The 22,049-nt window shown below is 38.4% G+C and overlaps 1 protein-coding gene across 8 annotated transcripts in view; it reads right to left on the bottom strand.

Moving 5' to 3' along the window:
* Positions 1-344: 344 nt before the first annotated feature.
* The window catches only part of gria3b (glutamate receptor, ionotropic, AMPA 3b), a 134,481-nt gene continuing 112,776 nt past the window's right edge, over positions 345-22,049 (bottom strand). Inside the window, exons 13-16 of one of the 8 annotated variants that reach the window (XM_016251356.1) lie at positions 9,508-9,755; positions 8,615-8,729; positions 2,668-2,915; positions 345-1,310 (exon numbers count right to left, since the gene is read on the bottom strand). In XM_016251356.1, coding sequence (XP_016106842.1) covers positions 2,670-2,915; positions 8,615-8,729; positions 9,508-9,755 — 609 coding nt within the window. In that variant the 3' untranslated portion in view covers positions 345-1,310; positions 2,668-2,669. Of the gene's footprint in view, positions 1,311-2,667; positions 4,197-6,128; positions 6,313-8,614; positions 9,291-9,507; positions 9,756-22,049 lie in introns of those variants that run through there. The other 7 variants (XM_016251358.1, XM_016251357.1, XM_016251362.1 and 4 more) reach the window with 7 other exon arrangements.

Below are 22,049 nucleotides of genomic sequence, written 5' to 3'. Positions count from 1 at the left end.
GCTGAAGTGCAGTTTTACAGGTCAGGAACAGGTCAAGATACGAAAGCTGAAACCCAATTTCTACCGACCCTCTAGAATCTAATGGAAGTCGCAGGGCTTTACTTGGCAATCACAAGTTTTCGCATGCAGATAGAAAATTTGGGAATTCAGTCACTCGCTTGTGAATCCTTCACTAGAAATGTACAGGTTTGTGTTCCACGTTTGTAGTCTTTTAAAAGCTTTTCGTTATAAAACGATCTGTCCATGGTCACGGGATGGGCCAGAGCCTCGGTCCCGTGGAGTCACAGTTGGTTTTCCTTCTCTCCAGCACAAAAAAAATGTCACAGCGAAATGTAAATGTGCTAGCTTCCCGTCAGCTCCTTTTATAAATCTATTGTAAATGTTATTAATCCTAGTCTCATTTGCTAAATAATTCACCAAACACTGATAATGCTCGTCAAATAAAACTAAATCTCAAAGCTTGATTTCATGTGCGAATTATATTCGGAAAACCGTGAGGTAATCAAATACTACGTCGTAAAAGCCATGTCCTTTTGTGAATTGCGTTTTATCTACAATAATGTGATCTGATTTATAGCTTCAGTTTCTTGTACAGTATGCTGTGATAACTACAAAATCTTGGAAGTTCGTGTCTGTTCGTACATGTGTGTGTGTGTGTGTGTGTGTGCGAATGAATGAAATCGTGTGGCGATTTTTGGCTTTTTTTTTTTTGAAGCTCACCATTATTGAAGGTCAAATGGGGTTTATAGCTTCTGAACTTCTGAGAAATATAGATCAGACGAAAGAAAAGCACACGATATACTGCAACATATATCCGACCGGCTCACAAAGATCCTGATCTGGAATTGAAACGATCCATGATCTGATAAATGAATACACCGACTGAACGAGTGTGAAAGCAAATTTACAGTATTACGAGCGTTTGCTCGACCACCGGGTCCCACACAGTCCAGAGAAGACGTCTCGAGTCAGATCGGCTCATTCGGTGTGCTAAGATCGCAAGTGATGGCTTTATTTCTCGCTGTCCATGGAGTTTTTATTTCATAGGGATGATGATGATGATGATGATGATGGTGGGTTTGAGTGATTGGAGTGATGCGATGCTTCTGCCGTGAGTTTGCATCAGTGTGATACTCTGAATATTCCATAAGGCACTGAAGAAATCGATTCCAATTCTTGCGCCGGGCTGTGGTCTTGTGTGAGCGTGCTGTGTCGGCTGGAGATGATGTGTATGGAGAGAGGGGGCGAGCCCTGCTGAAGATCCAGCCGTCTCTGTGAGGTGTCACACACCACGCTGCCAGACTGCTGCTCTGCAAACACACACACACACACACACATCAGAGAGTATCGCGCGGTGGGAAAATAGTGTTTGTTTCTGCCTCGTGTTATCATTTATCCTCTGATCTGTTCAGCTGCTGTGTTAAATCATTAAACATTTTAAATGCAACATGTTTAGAGGAACATTCAGCAATAATGTAAGTGAAAAATCTATAATGTATTTATTTGATATATTACAACACAGAATTCTGCCAAGAACACATCCTGATCATATCTCACGCCAAAATCTAAAGAAAGACGTGTGCATAGAAAAAGTTTTTTTTTTTCTTTTCTCTCCGATTAGCACCTCACCCAATTCTCATTACTTTTGAGGTGACAATATTAAAGTATACAATACTGTTCTAAATTCTGGGATTAGTCAGATTTTTTTTTTAAAGAAATAATTTTATGCCGCAAAGACACTCTCAGTTAAAACATGACTATAAAGACTTCTACATTACTGCAAAAAAAACAAAAAAACGTCCATAAATGCTGTTCTTTTGAACTTTCTATTAATCGAAGAAAAAAAATGGTTTCTACAAAGTACAACTGTTTTCAAAAGTAATAATAAAAAAGGTGTTTATTGAGCACCAAATCAACAAATTGGAAATACATAGTATTAGAAAAATTCAACTTTGCTTCACAGGAATAAATGACATTTTAAAATGCATTCGAATAAAAAAAAAAAACAGTTCATTGTAATATTGTAATTTTGATCTAATAAATGTAGCCTTTGTAAGCATAAGATACTTTGACTAGTATGGTGTACACCTTAATTTAAAGCATATTTGATTTATGAATAAAACCAAACCAAACCAATCATTTTGTCTGGACAGGATGAATTCCATTACTTCAGTGCTTCTGAAAATAATGCCACAATGCAAAATATAGCTTTGTGTTCCGAATACAATTTTCTCTTGGTTTCAGAGTGAAATATGACCAAGATTTGTTTCACAGCGATGAATGTGAAAGAAAAAAGTGCTCTGATTTGATGTAATTCAATACTTTAGGTGATTATAACAACGGGTCTGTTCCTGTCCCATTTCTGCTGTATTGGTTTGGTTTTTCCCAAATATTTTCTCAGGGCCAAATGATACACATATAGTACATGGATATCTCAGACTATTTTCTGCCAGAGTACAAATATTAGCAGAATGCGTTTCGTAGCGCAGTCTGACTGATGCAACCGTTTGAAAACAAGCCAGCGTTGGGAAAAATCAGCCGGAACGCTTCTCCATTGATTCGATTATCTGGAATTAATGACAAGCACAATCTCCGGCTTTGACGCACACACACACACACAGACAGACACACACAGACACACACACACTGTCACTGTAGAGGCATTACCGTTAGATCTTAACGCTCTCTGTTCCGTACACGTTGTAGCCTTCTCGGTACGTGGCAAAGTTTTGGGTGTTGGCTGGCGGGGCTGGCTTATAGTTTTGGACGTTCTTTTCGAGTTTCAACCGTTTGGCTTCTGCACGTGACTTGTAACAGAACTCTATCAAAGCCACCATCATGGCCAGCCCTAGTCCACCAACCAGAATATAGAAGACACCAGCAACATTGCTCAGGCTCAGTGCACTTGTCTTGTCCTAAGAGAAGCGAGGGACATAGTTAGCATATCTTACAGTGGCAATCCTGACACAAAACACACTATCCTATTCAACTCCTCACATGTTCTATCAAGCAGGACTACTGGCTATAAATGACATTTCTACTGCTACCAGAGGAATCTAGATTCCAATGGAGAGAAAATATCCATCTATGTCTAAAGTCTATGAGTCAATTAGGACCATAACTGGTGAATGTAGATGGTTTCTCTAACCTGCTCTTCTCATTGGCTTCTTCATGTATCTGAGGAAGCTGGTCAGTTACGTACAGGTCAGACCTCTGACTTAATAACCTTACTTTAAACAACTGCCTTTCCATCCTTTAACCTTCAAATTTATATTTTGACATATTTTCTACACCAGAGTACTGAAATTAAGAACCATTCTGCTGCAGTTTACCCCCCAAACTTGTCCATTAAAAATTTGTCCATTAGTATTACACTATTTGCCGCTTATGGAGCTCGTTTTACACAGCCGCCGTTTAACCGCTGCATTTTTACTCTTCAGCTCTGTCTATTGCTACAAATGAACCGTCGCCTTTGCGTTATAAACAAGATTAGTCAACCTTTGCTCATCTAATGAAACTTGCGCTGAAACTGTTTGTCACGATGAGAAATGCTTTCGTGGTTAAGTTAAGCCACAGGAGTTCGATAAATGAACGGGCCTTTTTATTGCGTAAAAGACAAATAAGTAACAACACTAATACATCAAATTTTAAATTCGAAGTTTGGTGAGTAAGAACTGCAGCATAATGGTTATTGAGTCAAGTGAAAATAAGCAAGAAAGACAATTGGTATACAAAAATGAATCTAATCTCTTGATCAATTTGCACTTTTAACTAATTCCCCATTCGATTTATCATTACGGCTTTATTTGAGGGCATTCACTGGAAGAACTACTATGATACACAACAACAGAAAGATATGTCTCATAAGCACCCCTTAGCTGAGCATTGGAAATGATGGGGAATCGTGCAAAACGCTAGGCCACGCGTCATTATTGTTTCCTTATGCGTGGCCGCAAGTCATTAATTCTACTATAATACATGAGTTAAATCAAGATATTGACTATTGGTTTGTTCCTTGCATATGAACAATATGTCAAAATGCACTTTTTGGAATCAGTACAAAAGACCTGCAGCGACTGACCTTACTTCCCGAGTCCTTGGTTCCACATTCACCCTTATCGTACCACCATTTGTTTTTCAGCTTGGCTAAGATGCCTTGTTCACTGAGTTTCAATACTGCAAGGTTTACAGGAGTTCTTCACGTGGGAAATAACATAAATAACATTATATTATGTTATTTTATGTTATTCAAGTCTTAACTACTTCATACTTTACAAAGCGATAAAGCAGGGCTCCTGGCCATTATCAACACACATGTGGCAGGCATACTGACTAGTACCTTCCATTCACCAGGGCTAAGCTAGTGTGCCAGGACCTACCCGTATCGCTTTGAGTAATCGGCATACACTGTTAAGAGAAGAACGGGCAGGTTTCTGCGTGGCTATAAAAGCAGAGAAGCGTCTTGGTTAATTTGAGCATCTGAGAATGTGGATCTCCACTGGAACCCTCGACTGACTGACAGACCAACGGAAATTACCAGTAGTATTTTGCTCAGGCTGAGGAGAGCTGGCGTTAGGACTCTGTGAACGGATTACAGGCGGAGAGTACAAAGAAACCAAACAGGCAAACACACATACAAAAGTAAACAAGACCGTACACACATGAGTCAAAGCATTTGCAAAGTACAACACTGTGTTACCTGGGTGCTGGAGTTAACCGAACCGGTGCCTAGTCGCGCTACGTCAAAGGCTAGTGTCGCTAATCGGTAGCTGCGGGTACTGTAAACGACATTAGCGGCTAATGAAACAGTGACTATATTGTGATCAATGATTGATGTGGTGGCCATTTGGTGTAATACTCTTCAATTATATACAGTTAACGCAATGCTATTCATTAAAGTCAACATGAAATCAAATCAATATATTTTCATAATATACACGCATGTCTTATTGCTCAAGACTCTCCAAAAGAAGCAATACTGCACAATACGCCAAAGAAAAATATATTTGCCTTTGTAATCAGTCATCAAGTTACTGCATTATGATGAACGGAATATGTTTTACAGGGAAAAAATGCTATGAAAAATAATATTTTAGACTGTTTACTTCAAAATTACACCGCTGACTGCTGTTTCCTTGTAATTACTTGTGAAATTGACTAGCAACTTCTGTCTCAAAGTAAATCATGCACTATTTTTTCCATGATATATGCAATCAGTTCTTGTTAACTGAAATAAAGTCCCACTTTTTTTCTTGAAGAATGTCACATTTAACTGCAAGCCAAATGGGTTGCGATTATCATTCCATGTTGACTTTAAGTCTGTTGCTAGAGAACGCCGTTTTTCTAAAATGTAACAAAACCTCTCAAATTGAATTTTGTTTTGTTTTTACTATAATCGAAAGCCGTGCCATCACTCGTCTAGACATAATTAGTCGCTTAAATGTTCTTTACATTTCTCATGGCTGCTGCTGATTTAGCTATGTGGTCCTAACATTTCTTTTAGCTTGGGGAGAGACATTGATTAACAATGTAATTATCCTCGGAGCGTTTGGAGCGACTGGAGTGGGAAACCTATCAGCAGCGAGGATGGCAGCGGGCTGCCAGGGGCCAAGAGGAGAACGGGTTGTGTGACTCATGATGTCTGTTTGTTGCAGGTGGCTTAATGTGGATTTCTCTCCTGTTTTTCTCTCCTTTTGTTGTGTTTTTCCACAGCTGGCTGTGCGGCTGGGTCCAGGCGCGCCACTGCAGCTTCGCTGCATTAGATCATTAGAGCTAGCCCATCCACTGCGTGTCGACTAATGGGGGCTTCAAATCACTGCAAACTGCAAAAACAGAGAGCTGGAACAAAGAAGGTGATTATGAAAGCTCGCATAACCTTTCACCTTCATCCACAGGCAGGGGGTACAATGCTTTTGTTTGTACTGAAAAACCCACTCCCTAACAACTAGTACAGATGTTATTAGTGAGGCCCCATTTTCAGGAAACTATGGAAAAAAATGACAATTAAAGTCAACATGAAATCAAAACTGGCCTTATGTTCTGGCTGAATACACATTTGTGGTATCAAAATATAATGACTTGCTCCTCCTCAGAAACAGTTTTTGCTTTTGATTCATGTATTGTTGCAGGTGGCTTAATGTGGATTTCTCTCCTGTTTTTCTCTCCTTTTGTTGTGTTTTTCCACAGCTGGCTGTGCGGCTGGGTCCAGGCGCGCCACTGCAGCCTCGCTGCATTAGATCATTAGAGCTAGCCCATCCACTGCGTGTCGACTAATGGGGGCTTCAAATCACTGCAAACTGCAAAAACAGAGAGCTGGAACAAAGAAGGTGATTATGAAAGCTCGCATAACCTTTCACCTTCATCCACAGGCAGGGGGTACAATGCTTTTGTTTGTACTGAAAAACCCACTCCCTAACAACTAGTACAGATGTTATTAGTGAGGCCCCATTTTCAGGAAACTATGGAAAAAAAATGACAATTAAAGTCAACATGAAATCAAAACTGGCCTTATGTTCTGGCTGAATACACATTTGTGGTATCAAAATATAATGACTTGCTCCTCCTCAGAAACAGTTTTTGCTTTTGATTCATGTCACCAAGGCTATACTAGCTATGTGGGCATTTTTATGCCTTTTTCAAACCCAGGCTCATTGGAAAAAGATGCTTATGGCAACCTTTTATGATTATGTTGCTTCTTCTTTATGTTCAGTTTTATCCAAAAACAGATGAGCATGAGTCTGGCAACGTTTTACAAAAAACTACGGCTGATGTACATATCAGAAATGAAATGTCTGCTGAATGGCGCTAAAAGGTTAAAGTTCTATGGCGTTTATGATTAATGAAGCACCTACACTAAACCTGAACCTAAACCTAACCGATAGTCTTAACGGATACTGAATTAGTTTATGACTCATGCACTTTTTTTTTTCGATGTCATAACTTAACTTGTCATAACTAGTATTGCTAGTGTTCATTTCAGCTGGAAACCGTGGTGAATTGTATGTATACAGTTGGTACATTTTTGGAAGCATGTTTTTTCAATAAGCCTGGGTGGTCTTTTTCTGTTCTGGGTGATGTAGAATTTCTAAAATCTTAGTATGCATTAGTCAGTGCAGTAATCTAATGCTAGTTAATTAAAAAAAAGTTATAATAGCAAAAATTGCTAAAAAAAATACCTTCCATCAATGTTTTCTAACTGATCATCCAACAACAATCCTAACAAAATTTCACCCACATTACGGAATGCCATTTCATGTTGACTTAAATCAAATGAAAAATCTTCCCCAATTCCCCAAAAATGAGATTAAACAACCTATTCTAGCACAAACAAAATCTAGTATATTTTAAGTGGCGAAAAAGCTAGCATTTACAATCCTAAATGTTATGCAAATGTAGACTGAAGTATTATGGTGGAGTGCAAGAAATTTGAGTTAAATTGAAATGCTTTTAGTGGTTTCATAAATCCTTTCACATGTCGAGAAAAACGTATGCTCTATATTGCATTTATTATACAAATTACATCCGTGCTCTACTTTGGCAAATTTGAAGGTCCTGAAAATGAGGCTTTTAACGCTGTACACTTTTAAGTCTGGGACACACATGAAAAAGCACTGTTAGCCCCATCATGTGTGTCCCCATTTTGACTATTATTCTCAAAACAAACAACACGAACAGTTCCATATAAAAGTGATTTTGCCCTTCTGTATGCTGTGAATTGACCTGGAAAGTCTAAGGGTAGCACATCAGTTAATCTTCACCTCCGCATGAGTACAAAATAAGGGCTGGACCGGGCCCAACACGTCCCACATATACCCTGCTGTGTGGGTTAACATTGGCCTCGAGAAGGGAGGACAAATAGCCAGGATCAAACGAAGTGATGGACTTCTGATCCTGTGCTTAGATTGGTGTGGAGATGGGAATGCTCATGTATGTGCACTATTCTTAGCCACTCAAGATCACACTGTTTGTGTCAGTGTTTTACCAGTCCTGATCTATGCTGTCTATTAGTCCTGTCAGACATTAAACACGTTTTTGGATGTTACAATGATTTGTCCTCTCATACTTCACTTAAAACACTGCTCTGATTGGCGGGACTTCACACGCTTCCCCCTTTAACTTCTGGAATAAATGGTGAAAAGTTGTTGCTATTCTATCTGAGAAAAAGTAAACTAACTAAGAAGACTAGGTCAGCTGCCTAGCAGAAGCAAAGCGAGAAGGTAATCTCAAGTCTCTCTTTACTGTCTGCCAGGCGGATGTTTTCTCTGATTCCTAAAACACGAACAGTTCACCAGTCTCAGCGCTAATATCGCTAATGAACTAGCGCAGCTCCAGCTGCTAACCAAACAGCATCGCTAACATCTGTGTGTGAACGCTACGCTAAAGTGAAGTGCGAAAAAAACAAAGTGACTTCTCCTCAGTAGGACAAAATCATACTGGTCATTTTCTCTCCTCCGTTAGCCAAGTCAGGGTTCTGGTTTAGCTCTCAGATAAAGTGGGGTCACTGAAAGGATGCATGTTTTTTTTTGTTGGTTGTTTTTTTGGCTCGGTTCAGGGATAACAGGCTTGCCGATTACTCTGTACTATGGTACCCGATTTCGGTGACATTGAGGCTGACCTTGGAGTCACCTCCCCCGCTGCCGCACTCTCCCTTGTCGTACCACCATTTGTTTTTCAATTTGTCCAACAGGCCTTGCTCATTCAGTTTTAAAACTGCCAGGTTAACAGCATTTCTTGAAACAATAAAACATAACTTGTAAGAAAATGCACAGGTCTGTGAGCAATCTACTGCATTAGAATAGTAGTAGTAATGGTAACGTTACTGAATACGGTGAGCTACTACTACTGAGAGTCAATTATAGCAGTAATCAGAATGGTTGAAAGAGCACAATTTGGTTAAGAATTTCACGAATATGAAGGTAAGAGACGCTCAGAGCAAAGAAAGTGTTAAATATTCAAGGTGGCATGGAGGGTTACGCTGTTTCAAACTGAAGTGTGCGGGATGGGGACATTGTCATTGAGAAGAAAAGTAACAACAACAAACATCATGCAATTAACATTCGTCACAAGTGACAGCGCAGCTTTTACAAGCTAAATTGAAAAACCGTTGAACTGTTAAATTAAAAGTGACAACACGACAGTCAGGAAGGACAGCCACACGAGACAGCGAGAGAAAGATCGAAGGACAAAAAAGACAGCAGAGAGACGGGAAGGGAGGCAGACGCACACACACACACACAAATGTGAAATGATTGATTAAATTAGCCACTGATAAGTCTCGAAATGATAAAAATCTGGAAAAGAAGACAAACATTTAAAGAAGAGAGAACTGATCAGAAGCATCATTGTGAATTAAATAACATTCATAATGCATTATACCGTTACCTCTTTGTCAAAATAGGGGGATTGGGGGGGGGGGTTAGGGATGGGGGAGGAAATGACAACACAGGACATCAGGGTAGGTGGAATACTATAACAACATGGAGAATATTGTTATATTATTCCACCCACCTTAATGCTGAGCCTTTGGGGGTCGCCACACCATAGCCCTTAGAGTCCAGATTGCCGCCCACTTTCATGGTGTCGCAGGGCTTCCTCTGCTCAATGTATTCGTTCATGGTTGATTCGAGAAGAAAGGCGAATTTGCCCTTCGACTTTCGTACCCGTGCCACCCCGTCGGGCGTGGTCTTGGCAAAGACGGAGGGCTCGGCCGATTTCATGTACGACCACATTTTTTCGTACACTGCTATTTTTGAACGCTGTGCAAAGGAGACAAGAAAAACAGACATATGGCCATTATTCATGAAGTGCACAAAGATTGCATTTACACATGTCTTATGTAACTTAATCATAGATAATAAACACCGAAATCGTGCAGAATTACAGACCTCATGTATTTAGTTCACAATAAGATTGCAGAGTATGTGATACACCGAGTAGTAGATAAGTTCTACCACTGTTCAATGCTGGGAAAGTAACTTTTAACTAGCTAGAATCCATGACGCCATTTTCCGAGTGCTTCATGGACACGACAAGCATCATGCATTACTTTTAAAAGTAATGCATTACAATATTGCACTACTTAATTAAAAAAAAATTAACTAATTATGTTTATTTTAGTTACTTTTTATGGAAAGTAATGCATTATGTTACTTTTGCATTACTTTTTTGTCACATGGGCTGGGCTTACTTATTTATTTTTTTAATAACAATAAACCACAAAGTTATATTTTTGGCAACTGTAAAGGCCCTTTCACACCAAAAGTGAAATTAATACATGGGGGAAAGGAGAGGTGTCAGTGAATAAATGGGAAAACAAAGTAACTTGCGTTACTTCGTTAAGAAAAATCTGATTATGTAACTCGTGTTACTTGTAATGCGTTACCCACAACATTGTTGATCACATTCAGTTGTTTCTGTCTGTCAGCAACAAGAAGATGTTTCGTAGGTCCATAAACTGCGAACCGGTGTATGTGCATGTCATTAGTCTTGCATGCTAACCTATATCAAATTCAATTTGCAATTGTGTGAATGTGTAAAAGCAAAACCAAAATGCTTTGCATTCACAATGCATGCCATCCACCCTTCCTGAATGACGAAGTCTCATCTGACTCATACCAGATTACTGTTTTATATTTCCAGTCTCTAGTCAAATTAGCTTATTTTTCTAGCTGGTAATGTAATGTTAAACCTATTAAAATGGCTTGATAATGCGTTAAAAATGGCTTTTAGCCGGCGCCCCAGCTGTCAAAGTTTAATGAGTGCGTATTTGACTAAAGTGTACTACTGTCAAAACAGGTAGGTGTCAATATCCTACATACAGCAAAAAAAAAAAAATGCGATCAACTTCAAGGAATCTAAAACTGACCAAATGTCTCCCAGAGGCTGACTGAAACATATGTTTGCTTTATATTTGATTTATACTAACTAACACTCTCTGCCAGCCATAGATATGCACACTTACTAGTCCACTCTTTTTTTTGGGAAGTCGTGGCCTAATGGTTAGAGAGTCGGACTCATAACCCAAAGGTTGCGGGTTCGAGTCTCGTACTGGCAGGGATTGTAGGTGGGGGGAGTGAATGTACAGCACTCTCTTCTACCTTCAATACCACGCCTGAGATGCCCTTGAGCAAGGCACCGAACCCCCAACTGCTCCCCGGGCGCCGCAGCATAAAATGGCTGCCCACTGCTCCGGGTGTGTGTTCATGGTGTGTGTGTTCACTGCTGTGTGTGTGCACTTAGGATGGGATAAATGCAGAGCACTAATTCCTAGTATGGGTCACCATACTTGGCCACATGTCACGTCACTGTATTGCGCTCTGATATGCAATACAGCTGCCGATCCCGTCCCCCCTTTGCTGCCGCATCCAATGAAGACATAAAGAGTCAAAAACATAACTTAAAAAAGTAGTTAAGTAGCAATCATACAGAGGTTATTGGTTTTTAAAGTAGCAGAGTTCCAAATAGTCAGTGCTGAACTGAAGGTGCAAAAACTGCAGAATTATTTAATGCATCAAGGGGAACATAAATAATGACAGCATATGCCAACATAGGCAACTGCATCAGCAAAAAAGTCACAGCGGTTTGCTTCCAGAACACCAAGAGGAACAGATGGACGCTTTATAGGATTGTTGCTAAATGACACAATAATAGAGCCTTAAAAATCACCAAAGAACCAAAGAAGTTTATGGCAGGGCTGTTATTCAGAAAGCACTTGTGTTCAGTGCCAAGACGTGAGGAAACACACATCTGGTGAATGGAGAATTAAACCTGGCAGCTGAAAGAAAAGTGTCCAGTGGCATTGCTTACATCTGGGCTGGTTTATGTTTGAATAAAGTCAAAGGAGGCTTCCAGCCCGTTGTATCTGTTGGTAACTGTCAAATGTGATTGGGGATGTGTAACATTAAGGGCTGTTTTATCACGGGAGTCGTTATATTAAATGATTGTTGCGTGCAATCATATACCAGCTGAAGAATATGAGGCTGTTTTTACTGCTGCACTGTATATTGCATGCCTATTCCCTCATGATATTCCCATATTCCCCCAAACACACATCTGCACTATATAATAAAGACTAAGATGGCCTTCTTCATCATTAGCTATAATCACTGAATTCTTATGGGATGTTCTGGAGCTAAAGTAGAAACCTTTTTTTCTGGGGGGGGGGATGCAATGTACACCAGAATTAGAATATATATCTTATATCAACTCATGTAACAGGGTTGCATTGCTGACGAATGCATTCAACACTACAATTTTAGAAAAGGGTAGAACAGATTTTGACATATCTTGGGTGTCACACTTATGGGATGGACACATTTACAGACATTTTGGCAAACTTTCATGCTGCTTATTTCATATACCACATGGGACACTAATTTGTAAGCAAGCATCTTCAGTTATTTGTATTCGTTCTGTACAGAACAGATTATTTTGGTGGGGGATCTACAGAATTCAGAAGAAACATGAGACAAATTCAGGTCATAGCCAGGAACTCCAATGACATGAAAATATACTGGGTTTTTGTCATTACAAGTGATGTTAACTGTGCATCAAGATGACAACTAAACACAAAGCCCACAGCGTCCACATTACTCTTTCTATTAATAATGGATACATCACTATCCGTAATTAAAATGCTATCAAGTGAAACTGCATGAATAGCGGTATTACTGCATCAAGGTCGATAAACAACTCCATTAACATACTTCGAAAAAATGTTATATACGATGCTGCTGACCACTCAATATTTAGATCCAGATCCTATCAATAATAACATATTTTACTAATATTAACACAATAAATATTGTATGAGTAGGATATCAATAGTGGTCATTTATGAAACATTTATGAAGACCATACTTCACTCATTGCAAGTTCAAAGTCAAGTCAAAGATGCCAAAAAGACGATTTTCATATTAATGCATGACAAAACTATTGCTGCATCCCAACCATCTACTCTAATAGTATTCAAGATGATAATTAGTGCTCCTTAAATCATAGTACACTGAAAATAGTGTGTCAAAGGTGCCGGGATGTATCCCAAAACTGTCTTCCTACTCAGAAGTATATACTGTCCCATGGGTGTTACCCAAGCTGAATATAATAACTTATCCTTTATCTTTTTTTTTGGACATTTACCATTTACCATTTGTATTCATTGATGTCCCTTGAGTACACCTCAGCATTTTTTTTTAAAGAGTACTTATTATGAAAATAATGTACTTTATACTGTACTTGAACCAAATGTAATGTCTTCAGACACTTGCATGTTTGCTCTCTTTATTTCAAGTGGCCTTTTATTTCGAAAAATATATTTTTTAAATATAAGATTTGAAGCACAAGCGTGCATTCAATATGATTAAGAGCACTTCTTTTTCACAAGGAGTACCTTGAAGGACCATATAAATACCAAGGCTAATAAAAATAGTGATCATTCAGTGATCACCCTGGTTCACTGTACATCAAAGTCCCCACATATTAGCGGTTTTGTACCATGATAAAATGCTTCACAGGACACAAACTTACATCAAGTGGTCAAACGCAAACCCTACTACCTCAACTATAATGGGAAGCATTTAAACCTTCCTTCGAGGCGAGACAATCCTACAACACCAATTTGGGTCAAAAGAGAGTTGTTGCTCTGAAACTGTCTTCATTCTACTTCAATATGTCACTTCAACTATAGAAGATGTGTGAATAACAACTGAGATAAGAGGACTAGAGACAGGGCGACTGCGAGAGTGACGTGAAGTGGAAAGCTCAACCGTTCTCTCCTCCCTTCAGTTTGGTCAAGCATTACCGGAGCCTACATTGTGCCGAGCTAGGGGTCGTATCATTCAGCTCGCAAAATGAAAGTGTCACTGCACCGCAGACGTGCAGCCTGGCACATAAACTTCACATTAGAGTCGCTTCGAATGGAAAAGCAAGTGTTTATCGCTGCTCTTGCTCTACTGGGCCGCGAGAGGTTGAGGAGCAATGCTTCTGAAGACTGTTAGCTCACGTTCGACAAGACAGGTAGTTTTTAGAGAGCAGAATTAAACAGCTCTCAGCGTGACGACACATGCTGCTGCGCCGTCTCTGTGCTTGACTGTTGCACGCGGCACAAATCTGCTGCTAAAGTCTGTTGTCACACATGCCACTGATGTGAGAAAATGCTCAACAGTTTGAGGATCATCACATTCTTCAAGAACCACAAACCCTTTCGGCTCTATAAGGTTCTTGGGTTGGTTATATTGCAATTGTATGCTTCTTTAGATCAGTGGTTCTCTACCATGTTCCTGAAGCCAAGCCTCTCAACACTGCACATTTTGCACATCTCTTTAAATCAAACACACCTGACTCTGGCCATCAGCTCATTTGTAGATACTCCAAGACCTCAAATGTCCTGTCAGACAGAGATGACGAGCTAAATTTGCTGTGGTCGGGAATCCAGCATTGTGGTCAGGAACCGCTGCTTTAGAGATGAAAAAAGTTCCCCACTGAAATGGTCTTATAGTCTTCAGAAACGTGGATGTCTAGAGCATATGAAGTAGCATATGATTAATCGCATCCAAAATAAAAGCACCGAGTCAGTTCATTCATCATAGGATCAGATGCGCCACTATTTTGGCTCATTTTGAGTCAGAGTGACTGTCATGAATGTCCAAACGTGAGTTTTGATTGAGTAACTTATAAATCTGTGCTGCTCGAGCTGCTCAAACTGTTTCAGACAATTCTGTTTTTTTTTAACTCTAAAACATGAAATGTGGAGTTATCTGCTTTCGCCAAAAAAAAAACGACTGTTGGGGTTGTCTGCTTTTGTTATAAAACAAACTTTTAATATGCTAAAAAAAACATACTTTCAATGAACTTTAATTTTGTAAATTACCTGTATTTGTTTAAGTTATTATTACTTAATGAAAACCACCCGACTGCAGTTTGATTGGTATTACTTGGAATGTGCAATAAAAAAAACCCCCTGTGATTTCTGAAATAATACAGATAGAGTTATCGGTTTTTGCAAATTAACTCTTCATATGTTTTAGCTCCCTCTTCAGCTATTAAGGAAACCTGAAGAAAACAAATAATTAGAGTATGTTAGATTTCGGAATCCTTCCCTGGCTCTAATACAGCTCTTTGATCGGTGCATTAATCAATATACAGTATAGCTGTATGTCCTGAGTAAACATATTCCACACATTGCAGGCAGCTTTCATCATACCCGTCTCTCAGCCTCTCCTCGTATCTCTGTCCTCGCCACAGAGCTTATTATGGTGCTGTTCACATCCACCTCATATCAGACGCACCATCTCACTCTCCACTAAAGCTTTACTTCTGAATCATTCGCTTTCCAGACGGAACATATTTCTCCTCACTGCCCGTTGCTTTTCTGCAGTATACTGCTTGAGTTGTTACTTACCGGGAAGCTTTACTCAGTGTACAGCGCTTCCAACAAGTATGTGTGAATGTCATTGCATTAGATAACAATCTATCAAAAACGCATCTGCTAGGAGTTATTTTATTCAATAACTCACAACTGTCTTCCCTAGAGTTTTTGCCCGGAGGTCCTGAAAGTTCAATCCGTGAGGTGCTTTTAATTTCACGGCCAGGCATACTGTTCTGTATAATGTATAAGGTTTAGTGTCCCATAATTCCTCAGCTGTGAAAGTGTTTTCATGCTTTGGGGGAAACATGTTGGATGCAGGTTGCGGAGTTATGCATGATATATAGGTTTGGATTAGAAATAATATATGTGCTGTGAGACTTTCAACATTCCACATTCATTTAGCATTCAATTGTTGTAACACGCATAAAAGTTGAAAGTATATGAAAGGAAACACTGCATGACTAACCGCGCTCTGGAATGGACAGACCACACGGAAAGGTCAGGCTACAGACTGCTTTATTTTTTTAATGTGCCCAGCGGGCAGCTAGAGCGGGTTTAGACTCACCAGCTCAGGCAAACACATGGACAAATCTGAACAAGCCAGCTCTGACCAGACTAGACCTGAAAATAACTCATGCCCGATGAAAAAGTTGAGGCAGAGGTGAAAATGAAAAATATAAGCAGAGGCAGATGCAGAAACAGATGCTGTTAACAAAACACCATCATATGCAATACTGCACATCCTAAAGAAACTCTTGGATCTCTGGAGCGCTTTCATTGTGCTACAGGGAATCTGCCTGCTGCCATTTACAGTAATAAAGTACTTATAAATCATTTGCAAACTATTAGTCTGTAAATCATAGTTTATACATTGTTAATACATTAATAGGTTATGTACAAACAGTGAGTTCTTTATTAATGCTCACTGTACGTCACAGTTCTTCACAAATGCTTATTGTTTACTTGTAATTCAGAATTTTTTATTGCTCATTCTTTATTATCCTTTGTTGTTGTTTTTCTTGTATCCTAACTGATGTATTCTATCTCATGAGTGTTTATATGTATTTTTCATAAAGTGTGGTTTGGCCACATGTACAATTACTTACATTGGCATAGACACGAAAACATGCAATACCAATGTATTGACCGCACGTAAAACATACATCATTTATGTATGAACAATGTATTTGTTAATATTTTAGAAACACTTACTTCACTGCCCGTTGCTTTTCTGCAGTATACTGCTTGAGTTGTTACTTACCGGGAAGCTTTACTCAGTGTACAGCGCTTCCAACAAGTATGTGTGAATGTCATTGCATTAGATAACAATCTATCAAAAACGCATCTGCTAGGAGTTATTTTATTCAATAACTCACAACTGTCTTCCTTAGAGTTTTTGCCCGGAGGTCCTGAAAGTTCAATCCGTGAGGTGCTTTTAATTTCACGGCCAGGCATACTGTTCTGTATAATGTATAAGGTTTAGTGTCCCATAATTCCTCAGCTGTGAAAGTGTTTTCATGCTTTGGGGGAAACATGTTGGATGCAGGTTGCGGAGTTATGCATGATATATAGGTTTGGATTAGAAATAATATATGTGCTGTGAGACTTTCAACATTCCACATTCATTTAGCATTCAATTGTTGTAACACGCATAAAAGTTGAAAGTATATGAAAGGAAACACTGCATGACTAACCGCGCTCTGGAATGGACAGACCACACGGAAAGGTCAGGCTACAGACTGCTTTATTTTTTTAATGTGCCCAGCGGGTTTTAGACTCACCAGCTCAGGCAAACACATGGACAAATCTGAACAAGCCAGCTCTGACCAGACTAGACCTGAAAATAACTCATGCCCGATGAAAAAGTTGAGGCAGAGGTGAAAATGAAAAATATAAGCAGAGGCAGATGCAGAAACAGATGCTGTTAACAAAACACCATCATATGCAATACTGCACATCCTAAAGAAACTCTTGGATCTCTGGAGCGCTTTCATTGTGCTACAGGGAATCTGCCTGCTGCCATTTACAGTAATAAAGTACTTATAAATCATTTGCAAACTATTAGTCTGTAAATCATAGTTTATACATTGTTAATACATTAATAGGTTATGTACAAACAGTGAGTTCTTTATTAATGCTCACTGTACGTCACAGTTCTTCACAAATGCTTATTGTTTACTTGTAATTCAGAATTTTTTATTGCTCATTCTTTATTATCCTTTGTTGTTGTTTTTCTTGTATCCTAACTGATGTATTCTATCTCATGAGTGTTTATATGTATTTTTCATAAAGTGTAGTTTGACCACATGTACAATTACTTACATTGGCATAGACACGAAAACATGCAATACCAATGTATTGACCGCACGTAAAACATACATCATTTATGTATGAACAATGTATTTGTTAATATTTTAGAAACACTTACTGTTACAACGGTTAATGTTTAATAAAGGTAGGTTTTAAGCACTTAAAGGGATAGTTCACCCAAAAATGAAAATTCTGTCATTAATTACTCACCCTCGTGTCGTTCCAAACCCCTAAGACCTTCGTTCATCTTCGGAACACAATTTAAGATATGTTTGATGAAATCTGAGCGCTCTCCCATAACCCTCCCATAGACAACAAGGTAACTATCACGTCCAAGGTCCAGTAAAGTACCAAGATGATCGACAAAGTAGTCCGTGTGACATCAGTGGTTCAACTGTAAAGTTACGAAGCTACGAGAATACTTTTTTGTGCAAAGAAAACAAAAATAATGACTTTATCACGTCATAAAACATCGTCATCACGCCGGATCTGGGTCAGCGCCGCCACACGCCCACGTCATGGTACTGTCATGAACACGCGTCCACAAGTGACGCAGTAGAGACGAAAATGTGGAATAAAGTCGTTATTTTTGTTTTCTTTGGGCAAAAAAGTATTCTCGTAGCTTCGTAACTTTACAGTTGAACCACTGATGCCACACGGACTACTTTGTCGATCATCTTGGTACTTTACTGGACCTTGGACATGGTAGTTACCTTGAGGGCTATGGGAGAGTCAGAGAGCCATCAAAAATATCTTAAATTGTGTTCCGAAGATGAACGAAGGTCTTAGGGGTTTGGAACAACACGAGGGTGAGTAATTAATGACAGAATTTTAATTTTTGTGTGAACTAACCCTTTAATTCATGGCAATATAGTACTCTTTGTGACCTAATCTAAAGTGACAACTAGTTATTCCAAAAAATTATTAACTCCTTTACTAATGATATAAATTAGGTAACTTAAGTTAAAGCATTTACCTAACTCTTTACATGTGAGCTAATTAAACAACAATAATGTATTAATTACAGGTAATCAATGAAGATCTCACTATTTGTATATAGCCTATTAAAGGAGCAGCTGACTTCCAGAATAAACATTTCCTGATCATTTACTCACCCCCATGTCATCCAAGATGTTCATGTTTTTTCAGTCGAAAAGAAATCAATTTTTTGGAGGAAAACATTCCAGGATTTTTCTCCATACAGTGGACTTCAATGGTGGCCAACAGGTTGAAGGTCCGAATTGTCGTTTCAATGCAGCTTCAAAGAGCTCCACAGGATCCCAGCTGAGGAATAAGAGTCTTGTCTAGTGAAACGAGACAGTTATTATTCTAATAAAAAAAAAATTAAAAAAAAAATATATATATATATATAACCACAAATGCTCATCTTGCACTAGCTCTGCGAAGCGCATGCATGTCTTCACGCATTGCATAATCACGTTGGAAAGGTCACAAGTGGTTTGGCGAAAAACTTTACAAACTTTTTTTGTAAAGAGTGTTAGACTTTCTTTGCTCGTTCGCTTTGTAAACACTGGATCGATACTTCCGTCAATGTCATGTGTGCGTGATTACGTAATGCTTGAGGTCGAGCCAGTGCAAGAGCTAGTGAGCATTTGTGGTTAAAAAGTATATAAATTTGTATTTTTCTTAGATAATAACCATTTGTTTCATTAGATAAGACCCTTATTCCTCGGCTGAGAATGTGTAAAGCCCTTTGAAGCTGCACTGAAACTGCAGTTTGGACCTTCAACCCGTTGAGCACCATTGAAGTCCACTTCAATCTCGGTATGATTTCTTTTCGACTGAAGAAAGAAAGACATGAACATCTTGGATGACATGGGGGTGAGTAAATTATCAGGAAATTTTCATTCTGGAAGCGAACTACTTTAATATGTTAACAACTATAACTGATAAACTGTATACTTATTATAACGTGCTACCAAGTTTTTGTTTCTCTCAACAGTAATGCAATGGTGCCAGAAATGTCTCAGCAGTATACTTCTTCATCGGTGTGCCCTTGGGAAATCAATGATCTAAATACCTAAATTAATAGCGTGTGACAAAGAATCATCTCTTTCACACAGTTTGTTCAACAGATGAAACCAGAGTGGAACAGTAGTAGTATTACACCTGTATTACACAAGTATAAAACTACTGTAGTCAACAAAAGCTGGAGTTGTGTGCATATGAACGCCTGCAGTGTTTAATGCATTGAACCGCAGGCATCAGCTGCTGTTCTTTATGTGAGAAACAGATGTGAGCACCTTGAGAAGATATTGATCAAGGATTACATGTTATCCACCATCTGCACTCTTTCAATAAAACGGTTTGAGTTTCAGAGGAGAACAAATATACATCAATGTCAGACAAATCACCTCCATTGTCAGTAGGAGAAATTGAATGACACTACGCTGTTTGAGATTTGAACAAATTCTCCTTTGCTCTAAAAGCTGTCAGTGAAGAATAGCACTTTAACAACATCACCCAGCTGATTGCTCAGTGCAGGAATAACCTGAGCCGACTCTCTCAATCATTACAGATTCCTCAGGGCCAGAGGCACAGTGATAGTTTAAAAAAAAAAAAAAAAAGATTTCATGCACCATATTTCCTTTTTAATAAATGCAATATTTCATCTCTTCAAGGAGACAGTTCTCTGTTAAATCTGACTGGATTGTCCTTTTTTCCAATAAGATAAACCTGTTAAAGGTAACAAACACATTATTTCATAGATTCAAATGTACTAGGAGAGATTATATATCACATGAACATATCAAATTATACATATTATAATTCAATTTATTTTATTATTATTTTTTATATGGTAGCACTTTATTTTAAGGACTAATTTTCAGTATTAACTGACTATTTTGTATGAGGTAGATGAGGTAGGATTAAGGAATCTAAAATATGGTCATGCAGAATAAGGCATTAATATGTGATGTAGAAACGGTTAATATGCTAGTAATATGCATTTTAATAAGAAACTAGTTAATGGTGCTTAAAATAAAGTGTTACTGAAATTCTGTGTATATGTAGTACATATCATAACAAATCTAATTCCACAAACAATTCAAAATATTGTCCGACTGATGCACTGCATTGCATCAATAGATTATGCACCATATTTCCTTTTTAATAAATGCAATATTTCATCTCTTCAAGGAGACAGTTCTCTGTTAAATCTGACTGGATTGTCCTTTTTTCCAATAAGATAAACCTGTTAAAGGTAACAAACACATTATTTCATAGATTCAAATGTACTAGGAGAGATTATATATCACATGAACATATCAAATTATACATATTATAATTCAATTTATATTATTATTATTTTTTATATGGTAGCACTTTATTTTAAGGACTAATTTTCAGTATTAACTGACTATTTTGACTATTTTGTATGAGGTAGGATTAAGGAATCTAAAATATGGTCATGCAGAATAAGGCATTAATATGTGATGTAGAAACGGTTAATATGCTAGTAATATGCATTTTAATAAGAAACTAGTTAATGGTGCTTAAAATAAAGTGTTACTGAAATTCTGTGTATATGTAGTACATATCATAACAAATCTAATTCCACAAACAATTCAAAATATTGTCCGACTGATGCACTGCATTGCATCAATAGATTTTACATTCCTAGGATTTATAATATATTTCAGTACGTTTGTTATACTGACACAATGTGCAGTTGGTTCTCCGAGTACAAAGCCAAAAACACATTTATAGACTAACAACTTTGAAATACTGATTTCTAAATGTTAAGTAAACCAAACAAATCAATTAAGTAAATATATGCATATTTGGGAAGGAAATTTGAATAAACTTGGGGTTTGTGTCAAAGATGATGACATATGTCTCGCTCCATGTTGTGGATGATTTGAAACATCCAGCTGTTCTCCGCCGTATGGCTCTAATTAAACTGGAATGTGTTTCCTGAAAACAGATCTAAAATAGAGATCGAATCTCCATTAATCAGGATTTCCCCCCCCCCCCAGTCAAACCTCTGTGCTTTTAATTAAAATTCCCTTGAAATAGCAGTTCACACATGTCATCGGAAATCTGAAAGCTGTAGACTGTAACTAGGACACTCATTATATGGAATATCTGAGATCCCCAAACCCCTCGGTTGTCGACTTGCAAACCTTTAATGACATCAAACGCGTGCCGCCATGCAAACCTGCAGCTGACAGGGCATTAAACATATCTCCTAATAGATGTGTGTGTAGAGCGGACACTTTTTAAGTATTACAGAAACATGCAGATAGCTAATTTCAGCCCTAATTGCAATGTCAGTCTCGATGTACTCATGGATGTATTGCTTACTTTATTCTAAATATCTTTCAAGTGCACTATTTGACCCTCTGGGCCG

Source organism: Sinocyclocheilus grahami, unplaced genomic scaffold, assembly GCF_001515645.1.
Source record: "Sinocyclocheilus grahami isolate Dianchi unplaced genomic scaffold, SAMN03320097.WGS_v1.1 scaffold1040.1, whole genome shotgun sequence".
NCBI classification, from domain to species: Eukaryota; Metazoa; Chordata; class Actinopteri; order Cypriniformes; family Cyprinidae; genus Sinocyclocheilus; species Sinocyclocheilus grahami.
This window is presented reverse-complemented; position numbering and strand designations above follow the sequence as displayed.